Genomic DNA, 24,693 nt, shown 5'->3' on the forward strand with positions numbered 1-24,693 from the left:
TCATACTGAGCAGGGAAGCAAGCAAGGAGCCTAGCAGTAATGCCAGTGAGCAAGTAAGGGCTCTCCAGCCCCTCTAGGAGCCACTTGCTACCTCCCTGGCAAGGACATTGTGCTGCTCTGCAGGCCCTGGCAGGCAGGCAGTGGTCCCTGTAGCAGAGCCTTTTGCCCATGCTCTCTGTGGCATTTCTAACTCAGATCAAGTGCACATTGCTGCTGTTCTGTGCACCTGGAGGTGTTCAAGCAGTGTGTGGACCTGGTGCTTAGGGACAGGGGTTAGGATTGACCCTAAACTGGGTTGAAGGCTGGACTGGATGGTCTTTGAGGTCTGTTTTAACTGGCTGTTTTCTGTGAAGATTAGAAGATCCAGCAGATCCTGCTGGGAAAGTGGGAACCTAGCAGATCAGAGTGAGCCATGCACCATTAGGTGGTGGGAAAAGATGCACTGCATCCTTGCTTTGTAGAGGAGAGGAGGGATGGCCTGGGAAGAAGCTGCTTTGCTCTTGTCATCCGAAGGGCTGCAGGCAGATCTCTTTGCAGTGTTTTCCTCAAGATATCAGTGTCCTAGGGACCAACACATAGGATCCTTCCATCCCTTTCTTAGCCACCTCTCCACCTCCCCTTATGAGCACAAATGAGTTCTGTTTTACCTGGTAAACTTGTAGAGGGCTGCTGCCAGACATGCAAGGGGGACCTCAAGGGGAGGAGCAGTGAGCTGGGCTGCTAAACTTGAGGCACTCAGGAGCTGTGAGCCGGCCTCTAAAAATAAAAGCTCTTGGTGTATTTTTGTTCCTCTTCTGTTTTCTTCAGCTTTTTTAATCTTTCTGAGCCTAATCTCCTTCAGGGTATTTTTGGTTATTTGCAGCTGTGATGGATGGGAATTGCTCATTTCCTTTCATAAACTTAAGCTGGGACTTTTGCCTAGGCTCCAGAAGCTGGGATCTTCAGCACAAAGGCACAGGAGACAAGTAAGAACTGGCAGCGTGGCCCAGCGCTGAGCGCTTGTCAAGCACCCCCAGCGTAGCTTTCCTCAGCGCCAGGGGCTGAGTGCAATGCAAACTCCTGTCAGAGGCTCAGGGTTTGGAGGCTCTGAGAGGCACAGGTCTGTGGGTGTCTGTTGGGTTTGTATGTGGAGGTGATGGCCGTGAGCAGATCTTCCCCTGTGTCATAGCCGAAAGTGGCTCATAACAAAGCACGCCAGTCACTGCTGCCCACCCGGCAGGGGCTGTTGATAGCTGCTGGCTCAGAAGTGCAGACAGGTCTCCATTTTCCTCCCTCTCTGCACTTGGGAGTTTGAGAGCTGGCTCAAACTCTGCCAGCGACTCTGTGTGGGAGCTACCTCAGACCAGCCCCAGCCCTGCTTGTTCTCATTCAGCAGCTTGGGATGCGCTGGAGCAGGCAGATCAAATAGTTGTGAGGGGTGTGAATAAGCCCTGGGAAAGAGCAAGCAGGCAGCTTGGTTTATGTTTGCTTCAGTGTATCTGCGTGAGTCACGGAGCTGGCGGTGGTCCTGCTTTCACCTCGCAGAGAGCAGGAGCGAGGCTGTAAGAGCCCCACGCTAATTTGCTGAAAATAGCTGAAAGCCAGGCTCTTAAGATACTCCCAAGAGATTGCAACGCCTCTATCTATTGATTCTTCTTCTCCCCCCTTCGGCTGAGCAGCTTTTAAAAGACAGTAAGACAGGAGAAGAGCAAGCACGCAGCCCACGGCGGGGGGGGCTTGGCTGCCCCAGACCTCGCCTGGGACCTGCAGGGGCTGCAGCAGTGACCGCAGAGCAGTCAGCGGAGACAGGCACTGCGGCCACAGAGCAGGGGTAAAACATCTCTTCCCCTGCTGGACTGGAGGCTGCTGGCATGCCGTGCTGCTGTGGTGGCAGCAGCAGAGCTGGCTCTCCACCCTCACACGCCGTCTTTGCCCCCAGGAGTCAGGGGCCAAGGTGCTTTTCAGCTGAGCAGGAGCACGTTGTGGTGTGCCCCTGCCATTCTCCACTGCAGGGGGTGAAATACCAGTTGAATGCTCTGCAGTGATGCTAGCTCACGATTGCCTTGGGGCTTTTCTGGGGGTGTGGGTGGAGTGTTGTCTGTTTGGTTTGTTTGTTTTCTGGTTTTAATCAAGAGCAATGCTTTCATTAAAGTTCTGGCTTCTGGGGCCAGTAGGTGATGCTGTGAGGATCCCAGCTTTGCTTGAGCAGAGGAAGGAAGTCTAGAAATGCAGTCTGGCAGCCTGGGGGCAAAGGCAGCAATAGGCCCTTTGTTCCCTCCGTGTTTCCATGGACCATGCCCATCCATGAGCCACCGTTGCAGCTTTGGAAGAGAAGAGTTGGCAGAGCAGCCTCTGGACCCCAGGAAGAGTGCTTTGGCTGGCAAAGGATGCAAGGCTTTCCTGGTGGCCACGTATTCAGGTCGGCTTAGCTGAGCAGAAGGGGGAAGTGAGAGAGACTGCTGTCACTTAAACCCTTGTGTGAGGAATGCAGCTGTGGTTGGGGAGCTCACTGAACCATGGCCATTTACATGCTAAGCATCTCGAGCAGGTGAGAGAGGCAGGCAGCCATCTCCCAGCACTTGTCCTTAATGCAATCAAGCAACTGCTCTTTAGCAACACAGGCTTCCCCGAAGCCCACTTCCTGCATTCCCTCTCTGCCTTAAGCAGTCTTTGCTTCACTTGTTTCCACATTTGTTTCTTCTGTTTGCACAAACTCTAATCTCAGCCTCTGGGCTTCCAAAAGCATGCCTCTGAATTGCAGTCCCTGGCTCCTCTCTGCTGCATGCCCAGCTCATCTTACCCTTGGTAGAGTGAGCATCAAATGGAGCGGGTCAGGGAGCCTTGCTCTTTGATGCTCAAACCCTGCCTGTGTCTTCTGGACGGCCAGGGTTTTGCTTTAAACCCAGAGTGCTCTCCGTTGGATTCAGTGCTTATTCCTCAGGGAATCTGCAAGCTTGGTGGCCACGGGAAGGCTCTTCTGCCTCTTAGATCACTTTCCCTGGTTCCCCTGCTGTGTTGCAGGTGTGTCCCTGCTACCCTGACTTCCCCAAAGGAGAGGATTTCCTCCTGTGGTCTGTAAACTGCCCCTCCACCCAGCCCCCTTGCAAGAGGTGATTGCCCTCCACACTGCCCAGCCCCAGCAGTCAGACAAGCATGCTCTGTGCACCACCCCTTCCCTTTCTAACTGGGTTGGAATGGGGAAATGGGTATGGAGATTCAGAGTTATCCCATCTACCTCCCTCTCTTCTGGCAGAGGATGGGTTGTGGGAGAAAGGAGAACATGACAGGACACCCTACATCCTACCCTGGGTGAACTTAGCACAGAACATTAGGGGTTGGAAGGGACCTCAAAATATCATCTAGTCCAAGCCCCCCTGCCAGGGCAGGATCATCTGGAGTAGGTCACACAGGAATGTGTCCAGGCAGGATTTGCCATACTGAGTGTGGTGGGTTGAAATTTCCCTCCCCCCTAACATTACATTTGCCAGACCAGCTCAGCTGGAAGCAAATGAAAGCTGTATTTACAGGCAGAACTACAATGGAATGAAATGCACAAACTACACAGAATGTGCAATATTTACAGATATTTGCAATTAATAACCAGCACAAGAAGCCCCCTGGCTAAGGACCAGGGGAAGCCACTAGCCACTCCCTCTCTGCCTCTCCCTGTACAAAAGGGAGAAGAGAAAGGAGCAGAGGGACATTAGACTTAGCCATAGCAATGCAGCCAAGGTCAGGCAGAAGCAAGCTGGTCTCTCCTCCCAGGGAGCAGAAGTGAGAAGAGAGAAATTGTTTTGGGAACTAAATCCTATGGTAGATGACTCCACCACCTCCCTGGGCAGCACGTTCCAAGGGCTAACAACTCTCAAGGTGAAGAACTTTCTCCTCACCTCCAGCCTAAACTTCCCCTGGCACAGCTTGAGACTGTGTCCTCTTGTTCTGGTGCTGCTTGCCTGGGAGAAGAGACCAACCCCCTCCTGGCTACAACCTCCCTTCAGGTAGTTGTAGAGAGCAATAAGGTCTCCCCTGAGCCTCTTCTTCTCCAGGCTAAGCAACCCCAGCTCCCTCAGCCTCTCCTCCCAGGGCTGTGCTCCAGACCCCTCCCCAGCTTTGTTGCCCTTCTCTGGACACCTTCAAGAGTCTCAATGTCCTTAAACTGAGGAGCCCAGAACTGGACACAGGACTCAAGGTGTGTCCTAACCAGTGCTGAGCACAGGGCACAATGAATTCCCTGCTCCTGCTGGCTACACTATTCTTGATGCAGAGCAGGATGCCATTGACTTTCTTGGCCACCAGGGCACACTGCTGGCTCATGTTCAGCTGGCTGTCAGCCAGCCCCCCCAGGTCCCTCTCTGTTTGGCAGCTCTCAGCCACTCTGACCCCAGCCTGTAGCTCTGCATGGGGTGGTTGTGGCCAAAGTGCAGCACCCAGCACTAGGATTTGTTAAATGTCATCTTGCTGGACTCTGCCCATCTGTCCACTCAGTCAAGGTCCCTGTGCATTTGCCTGGAGCCATCAAGGGAGGTACTCCAGCAGTATCTCCCGTGAGAGCCTCTGAGCAGTGTCTCCAAGGTGAGAGGTGTTCTGAGGTGCCTCTGCTGATGAGCAATACATCTTTGTCATCCATTAAGGTTTCTAGTTAATTTTTATTTTAGCTTACAGCTGAGGTGTGGGTGGGACAATAGCTATTTAAATGCAGCTTCAGAAGTGTTCAGAGGAGCTGCCAAGCATCCCCCTGAGAGCTGATGGCTGTTAGCTTGGCACAGTGCTACAGTGGGCTCTGTGGCAGCATTACTAACACCTTGCTTGCCATAGCTGCTTTGAAATATCTTTAGAATAGAATGAACCAGGTTGGAAGAGACCTCTGAGACAGAGTCCAGCCTGTCACCCACCACCATCTAATCAACTAAACCATGGCACCAAGCACCCCATCCAGTCTATTCCTAAACATCTCCAGTGATGGGGACTCCACCACCTCCCTGGGCAGCACATCCCAATGGCCAATCTCTCTTTCTATGAAGAGTTTCTTCCTAACCTCCAGCCTGAACCTCCCCTGGCACAGCTTGAGACTGTGTCCTCTTGTTCTGGTGCTGGTTTCCTGGGAGAAGAGACCAACCCCCACCTGTCTACAACCTCCTTTCAGGTAGTTGTAGAGAGCAAGAAGGTCTGCCCTGAGCCTCCTCTTCTCCAGGCTAAGCAACCCCAGCTCCCTCAGCCTCTCCTCACAGGGCTGTGCTCCAGACCCCTCCCCAGCTTTGTTGCCCTTCTTTGGATACATGCCAGCAAGTCAACATCTTTCCCAAACTGAGGGCCCCAAGGGTGCTTGGGTTTATTCCTTTGATGCTCCCTCATCCCAGATGCTTTGGCAAATGTTCACAGCTGTTAATGCTGGGGGAGGGGGGTGGAACTTTAACTTTTGTTTCCCTTTTTACACCCGATTGTGATTTCTTTCTTTTCTACTTTTCTGCTCAAAATCTGTAACTGAACTTTAACAGAGAGAGTCATTGGCCATTGGGATGTGCTGCCCGGGGAGGTGGTGGAGTCCCCATCCCTGGAGCTGTTCAGGAGGGGACTGGATGGGGTGCTTGGTGCCATGGGTTAGTTGATTAGGTGGTTTTGGATGTGATGATCTTGAAGGTCTCTTCCAACCTGCTCTGGTCTATTCTATTCTGTTCTAAAACCACCACAAGAATCCTCCTGGATTGCTTTTGTTGCATTTGCTCCCTTCTGAGGATGGAAACAAATAAGGGAAGCTGATTAGTTGGGTGTTGGTTTCACCTTCACCTTGAGTTCTGGAAGGCTGTGTCCTTAAACCAAGGTATCTGCTTCCACTGAATGTAGGAGCTGCTTCAGTGTGTGTGTGTGCAGGTGCATGTTTGCTTGCTTTTCAGTGATGAAGAGACAGCAAAATCCTACATTTTGAACTAAATTTACCTGCAGTGATTCACACACCCCCCCCAGCTCTGCCCTTTTCACGACTTATTAAAATGCATCAGCAATAACTTCTGAACAGGGCTTCTATAAACAGCAATTGTTCTGCTTTGGAGCCGTGGTGCTCAGTGTCTGCTCAGTAATGCTGCTCTCTAAGGTGGCACAAATGCTCCAGAGAGAAATGACACAAAAGGAGCCCTGTGCAGATGGCTTGGGCAAAATGCTGGCCTTTCCCTTCGGTCATCACAAGCTGGAAATCTGGCATTAAATAGGATTTGTAGACAGGTTTGGTGGCTGTCTTCTGGCTTGTCCCCTCCTAAAGTGGGGTCTTGCTCCCACCCTGTACCTTGTGTGTTATCAGAGGACTTAATGGCACATGCTAGACAAAAATTATGTACCAAATCTGGTCCTGGAGATCTCTTTGCTCTTGTAGTGATAATTGTGGCAGAGCTGACATCCTCTTTGCTGTAAACCCTAGCAGGTGGTGCAGAAAGATGTTTGTGTGCCTGCGTGGAGCTTCCTCCCTTGCCCATGCTGCAGTGTGAGAACTCTTCGAGCCTTTTGTTTTGAACGGTTCTTTTTCTCTGTGCTTACAAATCCCCAGGGCCAGCTGAGCTCCGCAGCCCAGGCACGCTGGTGCATTCGTGCCATCTGCTGTCAGAAGAGCTGATTGCATGCAGTGCTTCTGCTGGAGCTTTTCCCAGCTTCTGTGGACACCTCACACAGAGAAAGACAATGATGAGCATGCCATGGCCAGGGACACCTCACACACAGCAGGTTGCTCACAGCCACATCCAGCCTGGCTGGAAACACCTCCAGGCATGAGGCTTCCACCACCTCCCTGGGCAGCCTGTGCCAGTGTCTCACCACCCTCATGGGGAAGAACTTAGCATCCCTGGAGATATTCAGGAAAGGTGTGGCTGTGGCACCTGGGACATGGTTTAATGGCAGTGGTGATGTTGGGTTGATGGTTGGACTGGATGATCTTAGAGGTCTTTCCCAACCAAAACAATTCTGTGATTCTTCCTGACATCTAATCCAAATCTCTCCTCCTACAGCTTAGGTCCATTCCTTCTAGTCACATCACTACCCAACATCCTAAAACACCCTTCCCCAGCTTTCTTGGAGCCCCCTTCAGATACTGGAAGGCCACAAGAAGGTCTCCTCAGAGCCTTCTGTTCTCCAGACTGAACCCCAACTGTCTCAGTCTGTCCTCACAGCAGAGCAGCTCCAGCCCTCTGCTCATCCTCATGGCCCTTCTCTGGACTCATTCCAGCACCTCCAGATCCTTGCTGTAATAGAGGCTGCAGAACTGGGCACACTACTCCAGGTGTGGTCTCAGCAGAGCAGAGGGGCAGAATCCCCTCCCTGGCCCTGCTGGCTCTGCTTCTCTTGCTGCAGCCCAGGCTCTGCTTGGCTCTCTGGGCTGCAAGTGCTCACTGCTGGCTCCTATTGAGCTTCTCCTCCCCAAGTCCTTTTCTTCAGGGCTGCTCTCAAGCCAGTCCCTGCCCGGCCTGGGATTGCCCCAACCCAGATGCAGAATCACCAGGCCTGCTCTAAATAAACCTGTGTGAGGCTGTGTTCCATGCACTCTCTTGGGGCTTGGCTGGCACCCTGCAGTCATCCTTCATTCCCCCTCTTTCTGACCTGTGCCATGGTGTAAAGCTAAACATATTTGGGAATTGGCAGATGAAAAGAATGGGAGTGTTTGAGAAGGATGCCTTTCTGATTGTTCCATTGACCCCAGGAGCCAATCCTGCTGGATTCTAAGGGCAAATCAAGCCTGTGAGATTCAATTACAGCTGTGGTTATCCAACCTTATGGCTCTTTGATGCCATGAAGACTCCACATCGAGGTTTTAGATTTGCTGCATGATTTAGTGAAGAATTTCTGATCCAAGGACAAACCTCCTGCTGCTCTGTTAGAGACTAGACAGGCACTGAGCATGGGCAGTGCTGGCTCGGGCCCAGTTCATGAAGATCAGTGTTGTGGTTTGCTCTGACTTACCTTTGTAGGTGACAACTGTGCTACAGGAGCAGAAAACAAGTAGTTAAGCAGCTGAGGAGAGATTTTTCCAGCTTGTTGGATAACTGTAAGCTGGATGCTTAGCAGAACAGCTCAAAGTGCATTCCCAATAGAGGCTCTTGTGTTATGTGCAGCATGCTGAGGGTGTGCTGGCATTCACAGAACATTAGGGATTGGAAGGGACCTTGAAAGATCATTCACTCCAACCCGCCTGCCGGAGCACAAACACTAGAGCAAGGATAAGGAAAAGGCAGAGATACTTAACACCTTCTTTGCCTCAATTTTTACTAGAAGGGCAGAACGTCTTCCTGACAGCTGGCCTGCAGAGCTAGCAGAAGGAGCCAGGGAGCTGCACAGTTTCCCTATGTTCCATGAGGCGGTGGTTGGAACTCTCCTTAGCAGCTTGGATCCCCACAAGTCCATGGGACCAGATGGGATTCATCCTAGGGTGCTGAGAGAGCTGGCAGATGAGCTGGCCAAGCCACTCTCCAGCATTTTCCAGCAGTCCTGGCTCACTGGCGAGGTCCCAGAGGACTGGAAGCTGCCAACGTGGTGCCCATCCATAAGAAGGGCCGGTTGGATGAGCCAGGGAATTACAGGCCTGTCAGCCTGACCTCAGTGCCAGGCAAGATCATGGAACAGGTCATCCTGAGTTCAATAACACAACACTTACAGGATGGCCAAGGGATCAGGCCTAGCCAGCATGGATTTAGGAAGGGCAGGTCCTGCCTGACCAACCTGATCTCCTTCTATGATCAGGTGACCCGCCTGGTGGATGTGGGGAGGCCTGTTGATGTAGTCTACCTGGACCTCAGCAAGGCCTTTGAGACCGTCCCCCATAGCAAACTGCTGGCCAAGCTGTCAGCCCATGGCTTGGACGGGAGCACACTGCGATGGGTTAGGAACTGGCTGGAGGCTGAGCCCAGAGAGTGGTGGTGAATGGTGCCACATCCAGCTGGCAACCAGTCACTAGTGGTGTGCCCCAAGGATCAGTGCTGGGCCCTGTGCTCTTTAACATCTTCATTGATGATCTGGATGAGGGCATTGAGTCCATCAGCAGTAAATTTGCTGACAACACCAAGCTGGGGGCAGGAGTTGATCTGCTGGAGGGTAGAGAGGCTCTGCAGAGGGACCTGGACAGGCTGGACAGATGGGCAGAGTCCAAGGGCAGGAGATTGAACACATCCAAGTGCCGGGTTCTGCACATTGGCCACAACAACCCCATGCAGCGCTACAGGCTGGGGTCAGAGTGGCTGAGAGCAGCCAGGCAGAGAGGGACCTGGGGGTGCTGGTTGATGGTAGGCTGAACATGAGCCTGCAGTGTGCCCAGGCAGCCAAGAGGGCCAATGGCATCCTGGCCTGCATCAAGAACACTGTGGCCAGCAGGAGCAGGGAGGTCATTCTGCCCCTGTACACTGCACTGGTTAGGCCACACCTCGAGTACTGTGTCCAGTTCTGGGCCCCTCAGTTTAGGAAGGAGGTTGACTTGCTGGAACGAGTCCAGAGAAGAGCAACAAAGTTGGTGAGGGGCTTGGAACACAGCCCTGTGAGGAGAGGCTGAGGGAGCTGGGGCTGCTTAGCCTGGAGAAGAGGAGACTTAGGGGTGACCTTATCACTCTCTACAACTACCTGAAGGGAGGTTGTAGACAGGCTGATGATGGTCTCTTCTCCCAGGCACCCAGCACCAGAACAAGAGGACACAGTCTCAAGCTGCGCCAGGGGAGGTTCAGGTTGGATGTTAGGAAGAAGTTCTATACAGAAAGAGTGATTGCCCATTGGAATGGGCTGCCCGGGGAGGTGGTGGAGTCGCCGTCATTGAAGGTGTTCAGAAGGAGACTTGACGGGGTGCTTGGTGCCATGGGTTAGTTGTTTAGGTGGGTTGGATTGGTTGATGGGTTGGACACGATGATCTTGAAGGTCTCTTCCAACCTCGTTTGGTTTGTTTATTCTAATAGAGGACTAGAGGAGGTCACACAGGGACTCATCCAGCAGGTTTTGAATGTCTCCAGAGAAAGAGACTCCCCAATCTCTCTGGGCAGCCTGCTCCAGGGCTCTGGAACCCTCACAGTGAAGAAATTCATCCTCATGTTGAGGTGGAACCTTCTAGGCTCTGGCTTGCACCCATTGCCTCATCCTCCTGCCACTGCCCTGCACACCTTTATCAACATGGATGAGGTCACCCTCAGGCTCCTCTGCTCCAAGCTAAAGAGCCCTCAGCTCCCTCAGCCTGTCCTCAGCAGGGAGATGTTCCACTGCCTGCAGCATCTTTCTTCCTCTGGACACAGTCCTCTCATCATAAAGTGGCACAGCAACATAGCCCTTTGAGGACAGGCAGACACAGCAGACAGTAACTGAGAACAGCAAACCCTTCAGAGGAATCAAAGTGGGGTTTTTCCAACCCCAAAGTCAAGTTCTGCCCAATGTGTACATGTGCCCCTCTGGCTGACTTGGAACAAGAGGAGAGTGTGTGCCAGGGTCTGAGAGGGAATGGCTTTGCTCATCACTGGAGAGCCGCCACATCTCTTCTGAGAGAGGCACCTGGTGCTGATGTGTCAGACTGGGATGGGAGGCTGAGGACTTTTTCTTCCTGTACAGCCTCTACAACCTGTCCTTACCCTACTTCCCCTGTTCTTTTCCACTGTCATCAAAGTCCTTTGTGAAGTGGTGGGATCAGTGTTGACCAGTTTTTCCCAAAGGACTGTGAAGAGATCCATGAAGAAATGGCCTTTTAGTGTGACATCCAGTGCTGACCACCCCATTTTTCATAGAAATCCTAGAATCAACGAGGTTGGAAAAGACCTCAGAGATCTTCAAGTCCAACCTAATACCTAACACCTCCTGACAGCTAAACCATGGCACCAAGTGCCACATCCAATCCCCTCTTGAACACCTCCAGGGATGGGGACTCCACCACCTCCCTGGGCAGCACATCCCAATGGCTAACAACTCTCTCTGGGAAGAACTTTCTCCTCACCTCCAGCCTAAACTTCCCCTGGTGCAGCTTGAGACTGTGCCCTCTTGTTCTGGTGCTGGTTGCCTAAGAGAAGAGACCAACCCCCTCCTCGCTACAACCCCCCTTCAGGTAGTTGTAGAGAGCAAGAAGGTCTGCCCTGAGCCTCCTCTTCTCCAGGCTAAGCAACCCCAGCTCCCTCAGCCTCTCCTCCCAGGGCTGTGCTCCAGGCCCCTCCCCAGCTTTGTTGCCCTTCTCTGGACACCTTCAAGTGTTCAAGTTGCAGAGGGAAACTTATTCTGCTCTGCTTTTCCTTGCTCTTGTGCTCTTCCCCTGAAAGCAGTCAGCAGCAGTTGCCTGTGCCAGGAGGGTAGGACAGATGGACACGTCAGGTATCTCACTGAGGTTGTTACACTTCTGTAAGGAGCACAGTGACAGTGAAGGGAGTAGGAAAATAAGGGCAGAACAGCCTCTCCAAGTAGTGCTCAAGAAGCTCCAGCTGGTTTGTGCCCACTGTTGTGACTTTGTAAGCAGATCCAGGAGATGAGTCCTGGTAGGTCTCCCTCTGTGGAGCATCTTGCTGAACACTTAGCAGTGCTTTGTGAGGGTGTGAGCAGAAACGGCTCATCTAGACCCTGCACAGCCCTTGCCAAATGTGCTCTCTCAGTCCCAGAGGGTGGAACTGATAAAGCAATCTGTGCCCTGGCAGATTGCATCTCTGGGATTGCAGTTCCAGGATAAATGGCATCTTGTGCCATCTCCAGGGGGAGTTTTGTATGTTGCACACACTTGAGAAGATGGTCACCATACGGACATAGCAGAGTGGAGCAACAAACTGTTCTTGTGAGCACCCTTTCTGTCCCCTCTTCCTTCTCTTCTGCTTGCCAGTCACCCTCAGACCTCATCACTCATATTGTTCATACCCTGAAGCACCTCATTTTTCATAGCCTTTCAACTTTCAGACACTCTTACTTTGATTAGGCTGTTTGCACTCCAGAATAGAGTAGACCAGAGCAGGCTGGAAGAGACCTTCAAGATCATCGCATCCAACCTATCACCCAACACCATCTAATCAACTAACCCATGGCACCAAGCACCCTATCAAGTCTCCTTCTGAACACCTCCAGTGATGGTGACTCCACCACCTCCCTGGGCAGCCCCTTCCAATGGGCAATCACTCTTTCTGTGAAGAACTTCTTCCTAACCTCCATCCTAAACCTCCCCTGGCACAGCCTGAGTAAGTCCACTGGCTAAGCAGACTGGCAGGCTGGGAGCCCAGCATCATTCTGGAGTGTGACTCTTCAACTCTTCACTACCCAAATCAGAGATGCAGAGCAATGCAGGGGCTCCCTCTGAGAATGTTGGTTCCAGCTCTGGAAGCAGTCTAGCCCTTCCCTTGTGGTCTCTGAGACTCAAGTGCTTCAGCCAAGCACCACTGCTGGGTTTGGGTGTCTGTGGCAGCGCTGCCCATTGCTGTACAGGCACCCTTTAAATCTCAACTTGTTCTTTCATTCCACCCCCAACCCCCCTTTTTTCCCACTGCACCTCTCCACTGGTAGGCAGGATTTCAGCTAGCCTGGTGGCTTCCACCAAGGCACATGAGAAATGTGATAAAAGGGGAAAAAAGGTGACTGCTTTCAAGCTTGCTTTTGATGAAGAGTTTGGAGAAAGAAGCTGACTTCTTTTACAAGAGGCTGCTGCTCCCTGCCCTGAGCTCTGTAACCATGTCACAAGAAAGCTGGGGAGGGACTTTACAAGGTGCCAGGAAGTGATAGGACTGAGGGGGAATGGAGCAAAACTAGAACTGGGTAGATTCAGATTGGATGTGAGGAACAAGTTCTTCCCCATGAGGGTGGTGAGAGACTGGCACAGGTTGCCCAGGGAGGTGGTGGAAGCCTCATCCCTGGAGGTTTTGAAGGCCAGGCTGGATGTGGCTGTGAGCAACCTGCTGCAGTGTGAGGTGTCCCTGCCCATGGCAGGGGGCTTGGAGCTGGATGATGCTTGTGGTCCCTGACAATTCTGTGGTTCTAAGAGGAGCAGAATCAGCAGGACACTGGTGTGTCAGTCTGCAGGGAGCAGCTTCCTTTGCTCCCCTCCTGTATTTGACTAAACTGATAGCACTTTGTTCTTCCCTGCTCCCCTCCCACCCCCTGCCTCCCCCTGCCAACAGTCCTCTCAAAGTGTGCTTTGTAAGTAAAGACTCTCCTAAACAGCTGACTCTTTCACTTCTTCTGCCTAACAAAAAAACTTGTGCTGCTCATAAATAGATCTGCAATTACCAGGGGGAGCAGAGGAAGCAGTGCAGCTCAGCTGCATCAGAGCCAGCCTCCCATCTTGCCTTAAAGAAGCCCCTGAAATTCAACACACATCACTTGGCCACAGCTGGGAGACCTCTGCAGGGATCATTCCTTTGAACACCATTCCTGTTGTGCAGGAGCTGCTGTCTGCAGCAGGATTGTCAGGGAGCTGCAGAGTGCCTGTCTCGTGCCTTTAAAGCTTTTTTGTCTCTTGGCTGGCCTGGGGTTTCAGGTGTCTCTTACAGCAGTGGGAGGGTTCTGAGGTTTAGCCTGAGCTTGCAAGTTGTTTCTCTGATAACATCTGGGGTGTGGTTAGTGCTGTCTGAGCAATTCCAAGCACTTTCTAAGCATCCAGAGGAGGTCAAACTTCCCTAGCTTTGGGGGCTTACAAGAGGGTAAGGATTGTATATGGAAGACAAAGGCAGCATGCCTGAGGTGATGCATCAAACCAGGCAGACCTAGGGAAAAAAGGAAAAGCTTTGGCTGTTCTGGGTCCTGTGAAAAGGTTAAGCAGTGGAAAGGAGGAAGGCAGTGGTGTGAGTGATCCTTAGCCTTCCCTGTAGAACACATCAGCGGGTTTGCTGAGGGCACCAAGCTGTGTGGGGCAGCAGGCACACTGGAGGGAAGGGATGCCAGCCGGGGGGACCTTGGCAAGCTGGAGAGGTGAGGCCAAGCCAACCAAATTCAAGGTCCTGCATCTGAGTTGGGGCAATCCCAAGCACCAATACAGGCTGGCCAGCAACTGGCTTGAGAACAGCCCTGAAGAAAAGGACTTGGGCGTGCTGGGGGATGAGAAGCTCAACAGGAGCCAGCAGTGAGCACTTGCAGCCCAGAGAGCCAAGCAGAGCCTGGGCTGCAGCAAGAGAAGCAGAGCCAGCAGGGCCAGGGAGGGGATTCTGCCCCTCTGCTCCACTCTGGTGACCCCACCTGGAATACTGTGTCCAGTTCTGGAGCCTCTGTTACAGGAAGGATCTGGAGGTGCTGGAAGGTGTCCAGAGAAGGGCCATGAGGATGAGCAGAGGGCTGGAGCTGCTCTGCTATGCTGACAGACTGAGGGAGTTGGGGCTGTTCAGTCTGAAGAAGAGACGGCTCTGAGGAGACCTTCTTGTGGCCTTCCAGTATCTAAAGGGGGCTACAAGAAAGCTGGGGAGGGACTTTTTAGGGTGTCAGGTAGTGATAGGACTGGGGGGGATGGAGCAAAACTAGAAATGGGGAGATTCAGACTTGATGTTAGGAAGAAGTTGTTCCCCATGAGGGTGGTGAGAGCCTGGCACAGGTTGCCCAGGGAGGTGGTGGAAGCCTCATCCCTGGAGGTGTTTAAGCCCAGGCTGGATGAGGCTCTGGCCAGGCTGATCTAGTGTGGGGTGTCCCTGCCCATGGCAGGGGGGTTGGAACTGGAGGATCTTTGTGGTCCCTTCCAACCCTGTCAATTCTATGGCTGTACATCAAGAAGATTCCTTCAGTCATCTTCTCCTTAGACTGCCAGGAGGTATGAGGGGGGCATACACCCAGCATAGTGGGGTTTGGGCACCCTTGTGAGACAAATGGACACTACCCCTGCCTTCAACACAGGTATGTCAGCTTTCTCCAGACCTGGGTGGGTTTGGCTTGTTTTGAATCCTGGGCTCAGGCTCTGCATTTTTAAAGTGGGTTTGTTTCCCAGTGGCACACTGCTGCATATCCCAGAAAACATGCCTGGAGCTGGGGTGTGCAGTGCCACAGGGTAAGCTTCCCTGCAAGGGCTCTGCTCTGCTGCTTGCTGGCAGAGCTGAACCAGCGAGGGCAAATGAGATCTGTTGGATCAAAAGCAATTCCCGGCGTTCTGCTCTTTGTGAAGAAAGGACTTCTGTGTTTTCCCAGGTGCTGGAATTGCACTAGCAGCAGTGTGATGCTCACTTAATTTCTGTGTGATTGCTGGAAGATGTTGCTTCAGACAAGAGTCAGATCTGTTTGAGAGTGGCTGCAAGTGACAGGAGACTTCTGCTGGAATACAAGGAAATGGTTGGGAGAAGGCAGACCTTAAATGCAAGGTCAGCCACTGATCAGTGCCAGAACACCACATCATTGCTATTGATTGAGGAAATGAGCATCCAAACCTCTTGTTTTGTGGGGATTAAGTTACCTGCAAAGTAAGAAGGACCAGGGGGAAGAAGGTTTCAATGAGAATGCCAGCTCAGGCGTTGGATCTCTCTAGAACATGTCTCAGTTCTGTAGGCTTCCTCCTGGTGTGAGGGAGAGAGAGGAGATGGAAGAAGGACACTTCTAATTTTGTCCATTTCTCCTTTCCCTCCCTTCTGTCTGTGTGCATGTGTTGAGATGTGTAAAGCATCCTAGTGTCCCACTTCTTCTGATCCTTTGCAGACATCAGTGTCCCTAGGCTGAATCCATAATGCTTTGGGTCTTTGAGCAAGTCAGGAGAGGGTACTCTGGCACCTTCTGGCCCCCAGTGTGGGGCTGAAGGGCAGGTACCAGACCTTTATTCTATGCTGCAGCTATTTTTAACAGCTGGTGCTACACAGACTTGTGCTGCTTCTCAAATCAGATTTGATGGCAAAGTCAAGAGGCAAGTAGGGAAGCCTGGTAGTGAGGAGCAGCAGCTAACATCACTTATACTTGCTGAATTCCACTGACCTGGGGCCTTCTGGACAGAGAGGGCAAGCTCCTGGCTGCATACCCCACAGATGAGGTGGTGTGCATCACCTGTGCCCCTAAAACTCTTTGGCAGCCTGGCCATAGCATGTTGAGGGTTTAGTATTCTCCTGTGCTGGTGATGTATAGAATGTGTTTGTGATCTGAAGGAGTTGGTGATCTGTGAGGGACCACGTTAGCTTTCTAAAGCAGCTTGCAAATGCTTTGTGACACAGAAAGTCTGCAAGGACAGGCAGGTTACAGCAGCTTATGGTCCCAGCAGGCTGTCTGCAGGAGTGGGTGATGCAGGGGTCAAGGAAGAAAACCGAGGCTGTGTGCTGTGTGGGTTGTCCCTCCCCAGCAGGCTGATGTGTGTGAGCAATGCTACAGCAGACTCCAGGATCTAAGTTGGAGAACAGGAGCAGTGCAGCCCCTAGTGCTTGGGTCAGGCTTGGATCCCAGGAGAACTCCCATGAGAAGCTTCTGCTGCAGGCAAGATTCTGCAGATCCTCCTTTGGGGAGCCTTTCTGAGCACCTCACTGCTCTTTTGACCTCTCTCCAGTTCCCTTACTGGAGAGAAGTGTCCCTTAATCCAGCCAGAGCTCTGAAGATCACCCCATCCAGTGTGAGGAGACCAGAATAGAATCTTTCTTTGGGTACACTTCCTTTCAATGGCAGTGGTTGCACAGCTGATGTACCAGGAAGGGAAGCTTCAGGAAGGAACCCAGAATTAGGAAATGCCTCTGTCAGAAATAAGTTGCTGTGTAATCTATTTTTTCCTTCTTGTGGTCAGCTTCTTCAAGGGCAAGCCTGTGAGTTGCTTTTAGCTTGCACAGAGATGGTCATGGAATAGCAGCAGAGCCCAGCAGGCACTGCAGTGGTTGTGAAGGCAGTTGGTGTGAAAGGCTGCAGTGGATGGAAAGCAGCTTGCTTCCTTCTTTTTAGGTGGGAAGAATAGTCTCTGTGTCCTGTACATCAGAGCCCCAGTTCATTCAAGGATGTATCCCCAGTGTAGGTGTTATGTAAAAGTAAAATCCCTTTTCCCTGCCTTTATTCTCCCTGTGTCACACCGCTTGAAGCAGAGACGAATCCTATTCTCCTGCCGCTGGAGGAACAACAAAGGAATGAAATTCTTTCTGTAGAACTCCTTTTCTCATGTGTTGCTGTGAAGCAGCAAGGCTGCCCTACAGATGCTGCTCCTAATTCTCCCATTCCTGGCTTTTCTCATACTTGTGAGCATGCTGCCCTGTTACAATGCCAAGTTTTGTAACCTGGGAAGGTCTTAAACTGGTGAACTGGGGCAGGCTGTGGATGTAGTCTGTCTGGACTTCAGCAAGGCCTTTGACACTGTCCCCCACAGCAAATTCCTGGCCGAGCTGTCAGCCCATGGCTTGGACAGCAGCACTCTGAGCTGGGTTAGGAACTGGCTGGAGGCTGAGCCCAGAGAGTGGTGGTGAATGGTGCCACAGCCAGCTGGCAGCCAGGCATCAGTGGTGTGCCCCAGGGATCAGTGCTGGGCCCCATCCTCTTTAATATCTTTATTGATGATCTGATTGAGTCCATCATCAGTAAGTTTGCAGATGACACCAAGCTGGGGGCAGGAGTTGATCTGTTAGAGGGCAGGAGAGATCTGCAGAGGGACCTTGCCAGGCTGGACAGATGGGCAGAGACCAAGGGCATGAGATTGAACACATCCCAATGCCAGGTTCTGCACATTGGCCACAACAACCCCATGCAGTGCTACAGGCTGGGGTCAGAGTGGCTGAGAGCAGCCAGGCAGAGAGGGACCTGGGGGTACTGGTTGATAGTAGGCTGAACACGAGCCAGCAGTGTGCCCAGGTGGTCAAGAAGGCCAATGGCATCCTGGCCTGTATCAGGAACAGTGTGGCCAGCAGGAACAGGGAGGTCATTCTGCCCTGTACTCAGCACTGGTTAGGCCACACCTTGAGTCCTGTGTCCAGTTCTGGGCTCCTCAGTTTAGGAAAGATGTTGAGTTGCTGGAAGGTGTCCAGAGAAGGGCAACAAAACTGGGGAGGGGGTTGGAGAGGAGAGGCTGAGGGAGCTGGGGTTGCTTAGCCTGGAGAAGAGGAGGCTCAGGGGAGACCTTCTTGCTCTCTGCAACTACCTGAAGGGAGGTTGTAGCCAGGAGGGGGTTGGTCTCTTCTCCCAGGCAACCGGTGACGGAAGGAGAGGACAGTCTCAAGCTGTGTCAGGGGAGGTTTAGACTGGATGCTAGGAAGAAATTCTTCATAGAAAGAGAGATTGGCCATTGGGATGTGCTGCCCAGGGAGGTGGTGGAGTCACCATCACTGGAGGTGTTTAGGAAGAGACTGGATAGGGTGCTTGGTGCCATGGCTTAGCTGATTAGATGGTGTTGGGTGATAGGTTGGACACAATGATCTTGAAGGTCTCTTCCAACCTGGTCTACTCTATTCTAACTCAGCCAGGAAAGCAGAACTCTTTTAAGGTGCTTTAGGCAGGAGTGGAGCTGCACAGCAGTCTATTACTTTAGCAAAATATCAGCTTTGCCAAACAACCTTTTCAAGGAGTAAGTCACACAGGATATGAGTGCAAATTCTATGTTTTGCCTGGTAGCAGCAAGTGACTTCTTAAATATCAATGAACTTCCTTCCGTGCCACAAGAGCTGATCCTTCAGCTAAAATAAGCTACAAGTTTGGGGCTTGGTCTTTATAGACAACTCCACAGGACTTCTAGAAATTTCATGGGCTTATCTGTAACCCCTACTCCTTCCTCCTCTTTTGGTGGTCCTGATACTGAGATGGGAGGAAGGGAACTCTGGTGCTCTTAAGTACTTAGGTCAAGTACCAGTCTTGGTGGTTTTCTTCATTGCATTCGCACTGGCGTGCTTGCTGAGCTGCAGTGCCTGCTTGTGTTCTACATACATGTGGTTCTCTTAGCTTCTGTTTGGGCTGCTGAACTCTGGGGTGAAAGTTTTGTGCCAGGGTAGTGTGTGCCACACCATGCTGACTAATGGGGTTCCTTGAAATCCCTTCACAGTACAGACAGATTTATGGACAAAGAGCACAGCTGGAACCTACTGCACACCCTTAAAGCCTCAGTGAATCCTGAATTTGGCCACCTCAATTGTTCATAGAACACTCCATGCCTAGTCTAAATATGTTTTCCTCAAAAGGACCTTATCTCAACCCTTTGCTCCACAGCTTAAATTGGATCAGCAATGCTGCTGTGATCTGTTAGCAAAGAGTCCTTCTCTAGCTCTGTGGCAGAGCTGCAGCTGTTGCTGGTCCAGATCACGGTCCTGAGTGGAAAGTTTTGAGTCAGTGTAGATGCAGAATGGGCCATCAGGACCCTGAATAGCTGCTCTGCCGCCCCATGGTAAGGGTCAGTACTGACTTTCATGCTTGAAAGCAAGCAACTGCTCCCTCTCCCTGTGGTGTGATTGATCCAGGCTCTACTTCACTTCTCTGGACACCTTCCAGCAAGGCAACCTCCTTCCTAAACTGAGGGGCCCAGAACTGGACACAGGACTCAAGGTGTGGCCTAAACCAGTGCACTACTCCAGTGCACTTGTGGCTTGTTTCTGTTGCTCCCAGTGTGATGTGTAGGATGGACTTCACCCATTCCTGCGAGTGCAGAGAAGTCCCTGCCCTGAGTCAGAAGGGACTAAAGGTTGGCTGAGTGCTGGGCTGATGTATTACTTGTGCCACACGGGCAGCGATGGACGCCTCTGGTTGCTTTGTGTCCTGCTGGGTCTCGGGTGGGCTTTAGTTCTGGTTAAATCCTCTCTCCCAGGCCTGCTTGCCCCTTTTCAAAAGGGTTTTCTCTTTCTCTCTTTTGCAGGCATGGTTCAGAAGCTTGACCAGAAGCTGCCTGTCGCCAATGAGTACCTGCTGCTCTCCGGGGGCGTGCGGGAAGGCGTGGTGGACATTGATCTCGATGAGCTGAATGTTTACGCACGAGGCACAGACTACGACATGGACTTCACCCTGCTCGTGCCGGCGCTGAAGCTGCACGACCGCAACCAACCGGTGACGCTGGACATGCGCCACTCGGCGCTCTGCCACTCCTGGCTGAGCCTGCGCCTCTTCGACGAAGGAACCATCAGCAAATGGAAGGACTGCTGCACGATCGTGGACCATATCAATGGAGCTACCAATTATTTCTTCTCCCCCACAAAAGTGGCAGACTGGTTCTATGACTCCATCAGCATTGTCCTTTCTGAGATCCAAAAAAAGCCCCAGCGAGGGATGCCGAAGGTGGAGAAGGTAGAGAAGAATGGGACCATCATATCCATCATTTTAGGAGTGGGCAGCAGCCGCATGCTGTACGACATTGTCCCCGTGGTGTCCTTCAAAGGCTGGCCAGCTGTGGCCCAGAGCTGGCTGATGGAGAACCACTTCTGGGATGGGAAGATCACAGAGGAGGAAGTCATAAGTGGGTTTTATTTAGTGCCTGCGTGTTCCTACAAGGGGAAGAAGGACAATGAATGGAGGCTGTCGTTTGCCAGAAGCGAAGTGCAGCTGAAAAAGTGCATCTCCAGCAGCCTCATGCAAGCCTACCAGGCCTGCAAAGCTATCATCATCAAACTGCTGTCCCGCCCCAAAGCCATCAGCCCTTATCACTTGCGGAGCATGATGCTTTGGGCTTGTGACAGGCTACCGGCCAACTACTTGGCCCAGGAGGATTACGCGGCCCACTTCCTCCTGGGCCTCATCGACGATCTCCAGCACTGCTTGGTCAACAAGATGTGCCCTAACTATTTCATCCCCCAGTGCAACATGCTGGAGCACCTCTCGGAAGAAACCGTCATGCTGCACGCGCGGAAGCTCTCCTCGGTCCGCTCCGACCCCGCCGAGCACCTTCGGACTGCCATCGAGCACGTCAAGGCGGCCAACCGGCTGACGCTGGAGCTGCAGCGGCGAGGCAGCGCCACCAGCATCCCCTCGCCCCAGTCGGACGGAGGGGACCCCAGCCAGCCTGACGACCGCTTAGCCAAAAAGCTGCAGCAGCTAGTGACTGAGAACCCCGGCAAGTCCATCTCCGTCTTCATTAACCCAGACGATGTCACCAGGCCCCACTTCAGAATCGATGACAAATTCTTCTGAGCTTTCAGCAATGTTTCTTGGGATGTTTGGGTTTTTTTTTTTTTTGCCTCCTTTTTTTTCCCCCCCTTCTTCATTTTTTTGGTTGTTTTGTTAGACCCTTGCAGTGTGCAGGGGCGTTTGGTTTGGTTTGGTTTCCTTTTGGTTTTGCTCGATGCCCTAGTCTCTTGGTTATTACATATCCAGCCTAGATTGGATCTGTTGAGAACAATCTGAATAAATTATTACTCCTGGTTCTGCAGGACGGTGCAAGTTTTGAGACAGCCTATTGCTATTCCATATGCTGCTTTGATTTGATTTCTCCCCCTGCCCACTCCCCCCCACCCTCCCAGCCCCGTTGTCTGTGAGTAGTTTCTAAAGGAGAGCAAGCACCATAAACACACGTGCCACAGTGTCATGTAGATTTTGGGTTGGGTTTTTTTTTCCCCCCAAGCTTCCATAATTTATGTGCACCATTAGGCCTGGTGAAGGGACATCTCACCTTCTGTTCCTTTGGCAATTCACTTCTTTTTTTCCAAGAGCTTCCATCGCCCTAAAGAAACGAGGAGAGACTCTGGGTTGGAAAGCACTGCTGGTAATTTGATGAGGCCAAACCTACTGGGCTGCAGCCCAGTTCATCTGTTCTTCACACTTCTCACACTAGGGGAGAAAGCTGACTCTAAAGCTGCTGATGCAGCTTTGGGAGGAAAGAGCTGTTTCTGGTTGTGATCTACTTCTTGAATGTAATTGTTTCACAATTGGACCTTGTACAGTCCAGAGGGTTGTTTCTGCTGCTTTTCCATGCGGAATAAGGTTATGGAATGTTAGTTTTAGTGTGTGTAATTATTCAAAGCCTTATTTAAATTCTATTAAAGAACATACCATTATAAATGTTAATTGCACTAATGAAATCTCTGCCATTACCTCAAGTCCCACTGTTTGTGTTTCTTCCATGAATTAGCATCTGCTGTTAGGTCTCAGTGTCGCAGACTGCTCAAGGCCCCTTGGGGGTGTATCATGGTTTCAGGTGATTTCTTGATTGTCTTTTGTGAAAGGCTCTGCCTTGTTAGCCCTGCTACGTGTGAGGAGTCAGGTGTTTGCCTTGGCATATTTCTTTGGATGCGTATTTGTGTGTTGCAGTGCATATTGCATTAATATGTATTGCATGTTGTTGCAGCAGGTTTCCCGTTAGATAGGGATGTAACGCTAAAGCAGCGGTATGTGCAAAGTGAATCGGGCAGACCTCGAGCAAAGAAGCCACCTTGCTTCTGTGCTGCATGTATTAGGCCTGATTCTTTCTGGCAGTTACCATTCCCTTGACTCCTGTGGACTTTCTGACTTCCCCTGGGACCTGGGAGCTCTCCCTTTGGTCTGAAGCGTGCAGAAGTTGTGTTTTCATGTAAGCTTGTGGTGCAGCAGTAGCCTTGACAAACACATGCGGTTTCCTTTTGTGTGTAGATGTGTGGTGACAAGGGGTTAGTCTGAGCCAAAAAGAATTCCAAGAGTTCAAGGACAGAGTGGCTTGTTGTGGCTGGCTGGCCAGTGACTGATCTGTAGGCCTTAAATCAGCAATTTGGGCTTAACTGATGATCCCAGAGAAGCTGTTCTGATCCAAACTTGATGCATGTTTTGCAATGTGATTATTAGAGCAGGTTGAAGTATTTTTTAAGCTATTTGCCCCACAGCTGAGGCACATATCCAGTAAATTCTAACAGCTAAAAATGGTGTATGAAAAACGTGTCACTTTTGGGGGTTTGGTTTTTTTTCAGCCCAGCCTTTCTGGTAAAGAAACCAGGCTGGGGGAGCAGCACACCAGCAGCTTTGGAAACTGCTTTGTTAGACAGCAGGGAGGTTTCAACAGCTGATCTAGTGCTTGAGTCATGTCTTAAAACGTTGGCTCCTCCATCTCTTGGGCATGTTGGAAACACTTCACCCCCTTGCTGTAAGCCGAGGTGTTCACATCTCCCTGGGTTTACCGGTACCCACTTAACGGGAGCCTGAAGAAGCTCTCAGAAGTTGTTGACTAGATGGAGGGTATGAGGATTTAACTTGAAAGCACAATTGGCTAGTGACCATGAGACCTGGTGCAGCTGCATTTATGGTCTGGGGAAGGACATGTATTGACTTCAGCAGAAGCAGAACTGGGTCCTACCAGTGTCGCTGTTGCCAAAGATGAGTCTCCATTCAATCCTCTGCAACCTGCTGGGAGAGGCAGGAGAAACAACTGGGACTCTTCTCCAGAGGTGCTTGGAAACTGCAGTTTCATTGAAATGGTCTTCAAAACAAAAAAAGAGGAGGAGTCTGGTCTCCAGGATGAAGTTTGCCATCGCCACATGAAAGAGATCTGCTCAGAACCCAGCAACAGGAGCCTGGCAGGCAGAGTACTTTCCCGGGAGCCCCAGTGTCCGTGCCGGTGCTCCTGAGTCATGCAGAAACACAGCCTTCCTCGTGCCAGATCGATGTCCTGATGCCCAGCAGCTTGGCTAGCCCATGTCAAGCTCTGGTGTGTGCTCCTTTTTATTTTCTTCCCCACCCCTGCTTTTAATTAAAAAGAAAAAAACGTTTTGAAAAGTGCCCACCTTGTTCTTCCTGCGTGTGAGCAAAATCTGTCTCTCTCTTGCTTTTGGCTTTGGTTCTTTCTATGTTTGTTTGGTTTTGCAGGGGAGGAGGTTTGGCCTTTTTGCTGGACTACAAAGAAATTTCCCAGGTCAGTCTGAGAGAACCTTACATCCTCTGCCTGGAGGCTCTGTCTTCCAGGGAGGCAGAAACCCTAACCTCCAGCAGGTTTTGAATCAGTCCAGTATTTGTGCCTTTCCATATGCTATAACTCGACTTAATGAAGCAGGTTGCCAGCCCAGAGTGGTGATGTGTACACCAGAGAACACGGAAGGCTGCCCAGGGGAGCTGTGGAGGCTCCCTCTTTGGAGATATTCAAGACCTGCCTGGATGCATTCCTGTATGATCAGGTATAGGTGATCCTGCTCTGGCAGGGAGGGTGGACTGGATGAGCTTTTGAGGTCCCTTCCAGCCCCTAATGTTCTGTGATTCCTCCTCTCCTGTCATTCCCTTTTGTCTTTGAGAATATGCTGGGGCAGGCTTGCAAAATACCCAAGTCTGTATGTGAGATTTCAAAGCAGTGAGTGTGTTTAGACACCAACAACCTATTATTTTTCACTGCCCCTTTCGAGTTTCAGAGAGACCTCAGTGCTCTCCCTGTTGGGAAGCTGGCTCCACTTAGCTGCAGCCTCTGAAAGCATCTCTGTAGGGAAGTTTTACTCAGGTCTCTCCCCAGTCTGCTTGCTGTATAGTGAAGCGTGCACACGACAGCTGGGTGATTGGACCAGAAAGTGTCTGGGAGGTGGTGGCAGGGGCTGGGGGGGGTCACAAGATAGGTCCCAAATCCTATTAATGTCCACTGGGACTTTCAGATGTGCTTGGAACTGAGTGTATGTGTGTGCTTTGCTGGATCCAGCTGCCTGTGATCAGACCAACAGTAGGCAGGTGTCTGTCATATTCTATTAACCCATGCATACTGCAAGCAAGCAGGCATAATGCAAGGGAATATGGCAAAGGCTTTTCTGATGGTTATTTCTCCAAATTACTTTGTTTAAGAAGAAATCAATCATGGTTGGTGCCTGGAATTGGTTGAAAATATCCCTCTGAACCTTTGTGCAGGTTGAGTGCTGGATGTGTTTTGCCACTCTGCTTTGTGTTAAGGCACCAGTGTCGGAAAGGTCACTGGGCAGCTGAGTGCAGGGATGCTTGGATTCTCCTGGCATTGCTCAGTGATTAGAAATATTCAGCATACAAATAAGCTTG

The 24,693-nt window shown here is 51.4% G+C and overlaps 1 protein-coding gene across 1 annotated transcript in view; it reads left to right on the forward strand.

Annotated features, from left to right (window-relative positions):
* Nucleotides 1-21,136, forward strand: part of MB21D2 (Mab-21 domain containing 2) — a 71,059-nt gene extending 49,923 nt beyond the window's left edge. The window contains exon 2 of the mRNA XM_068145661.1: nt 19,634-21,136. Within this exon, the coding sequence (XP_068001762.1) occupies nt 19,634-20,898 (1,265 nt within the window). The 3' untranslated portion in view covers nt 20,899-21,136. The remainder of the gene's footprint in view (nt 1-19,633) is intronic.
* Nucleotides 21,137-24,693: the final 3,557 nt, after the last annotated feature.

This window comes from Melanerpes formicivorus, unplaced genomic scaffold, assembly GCF_026170545.1.
Source record: "Melanerpes formicivorus ecotype bairdi unplaced genomic scaffold, bMelFor1.0.p_v2 SCAF_12, whole genome shotgun sequence".
Lineage (NCBI taxonomy): Eukaryota > Metazoa > Chordata > Aves > Piciformes > Picidae > Melanerpes > Melanerpes formicivorus.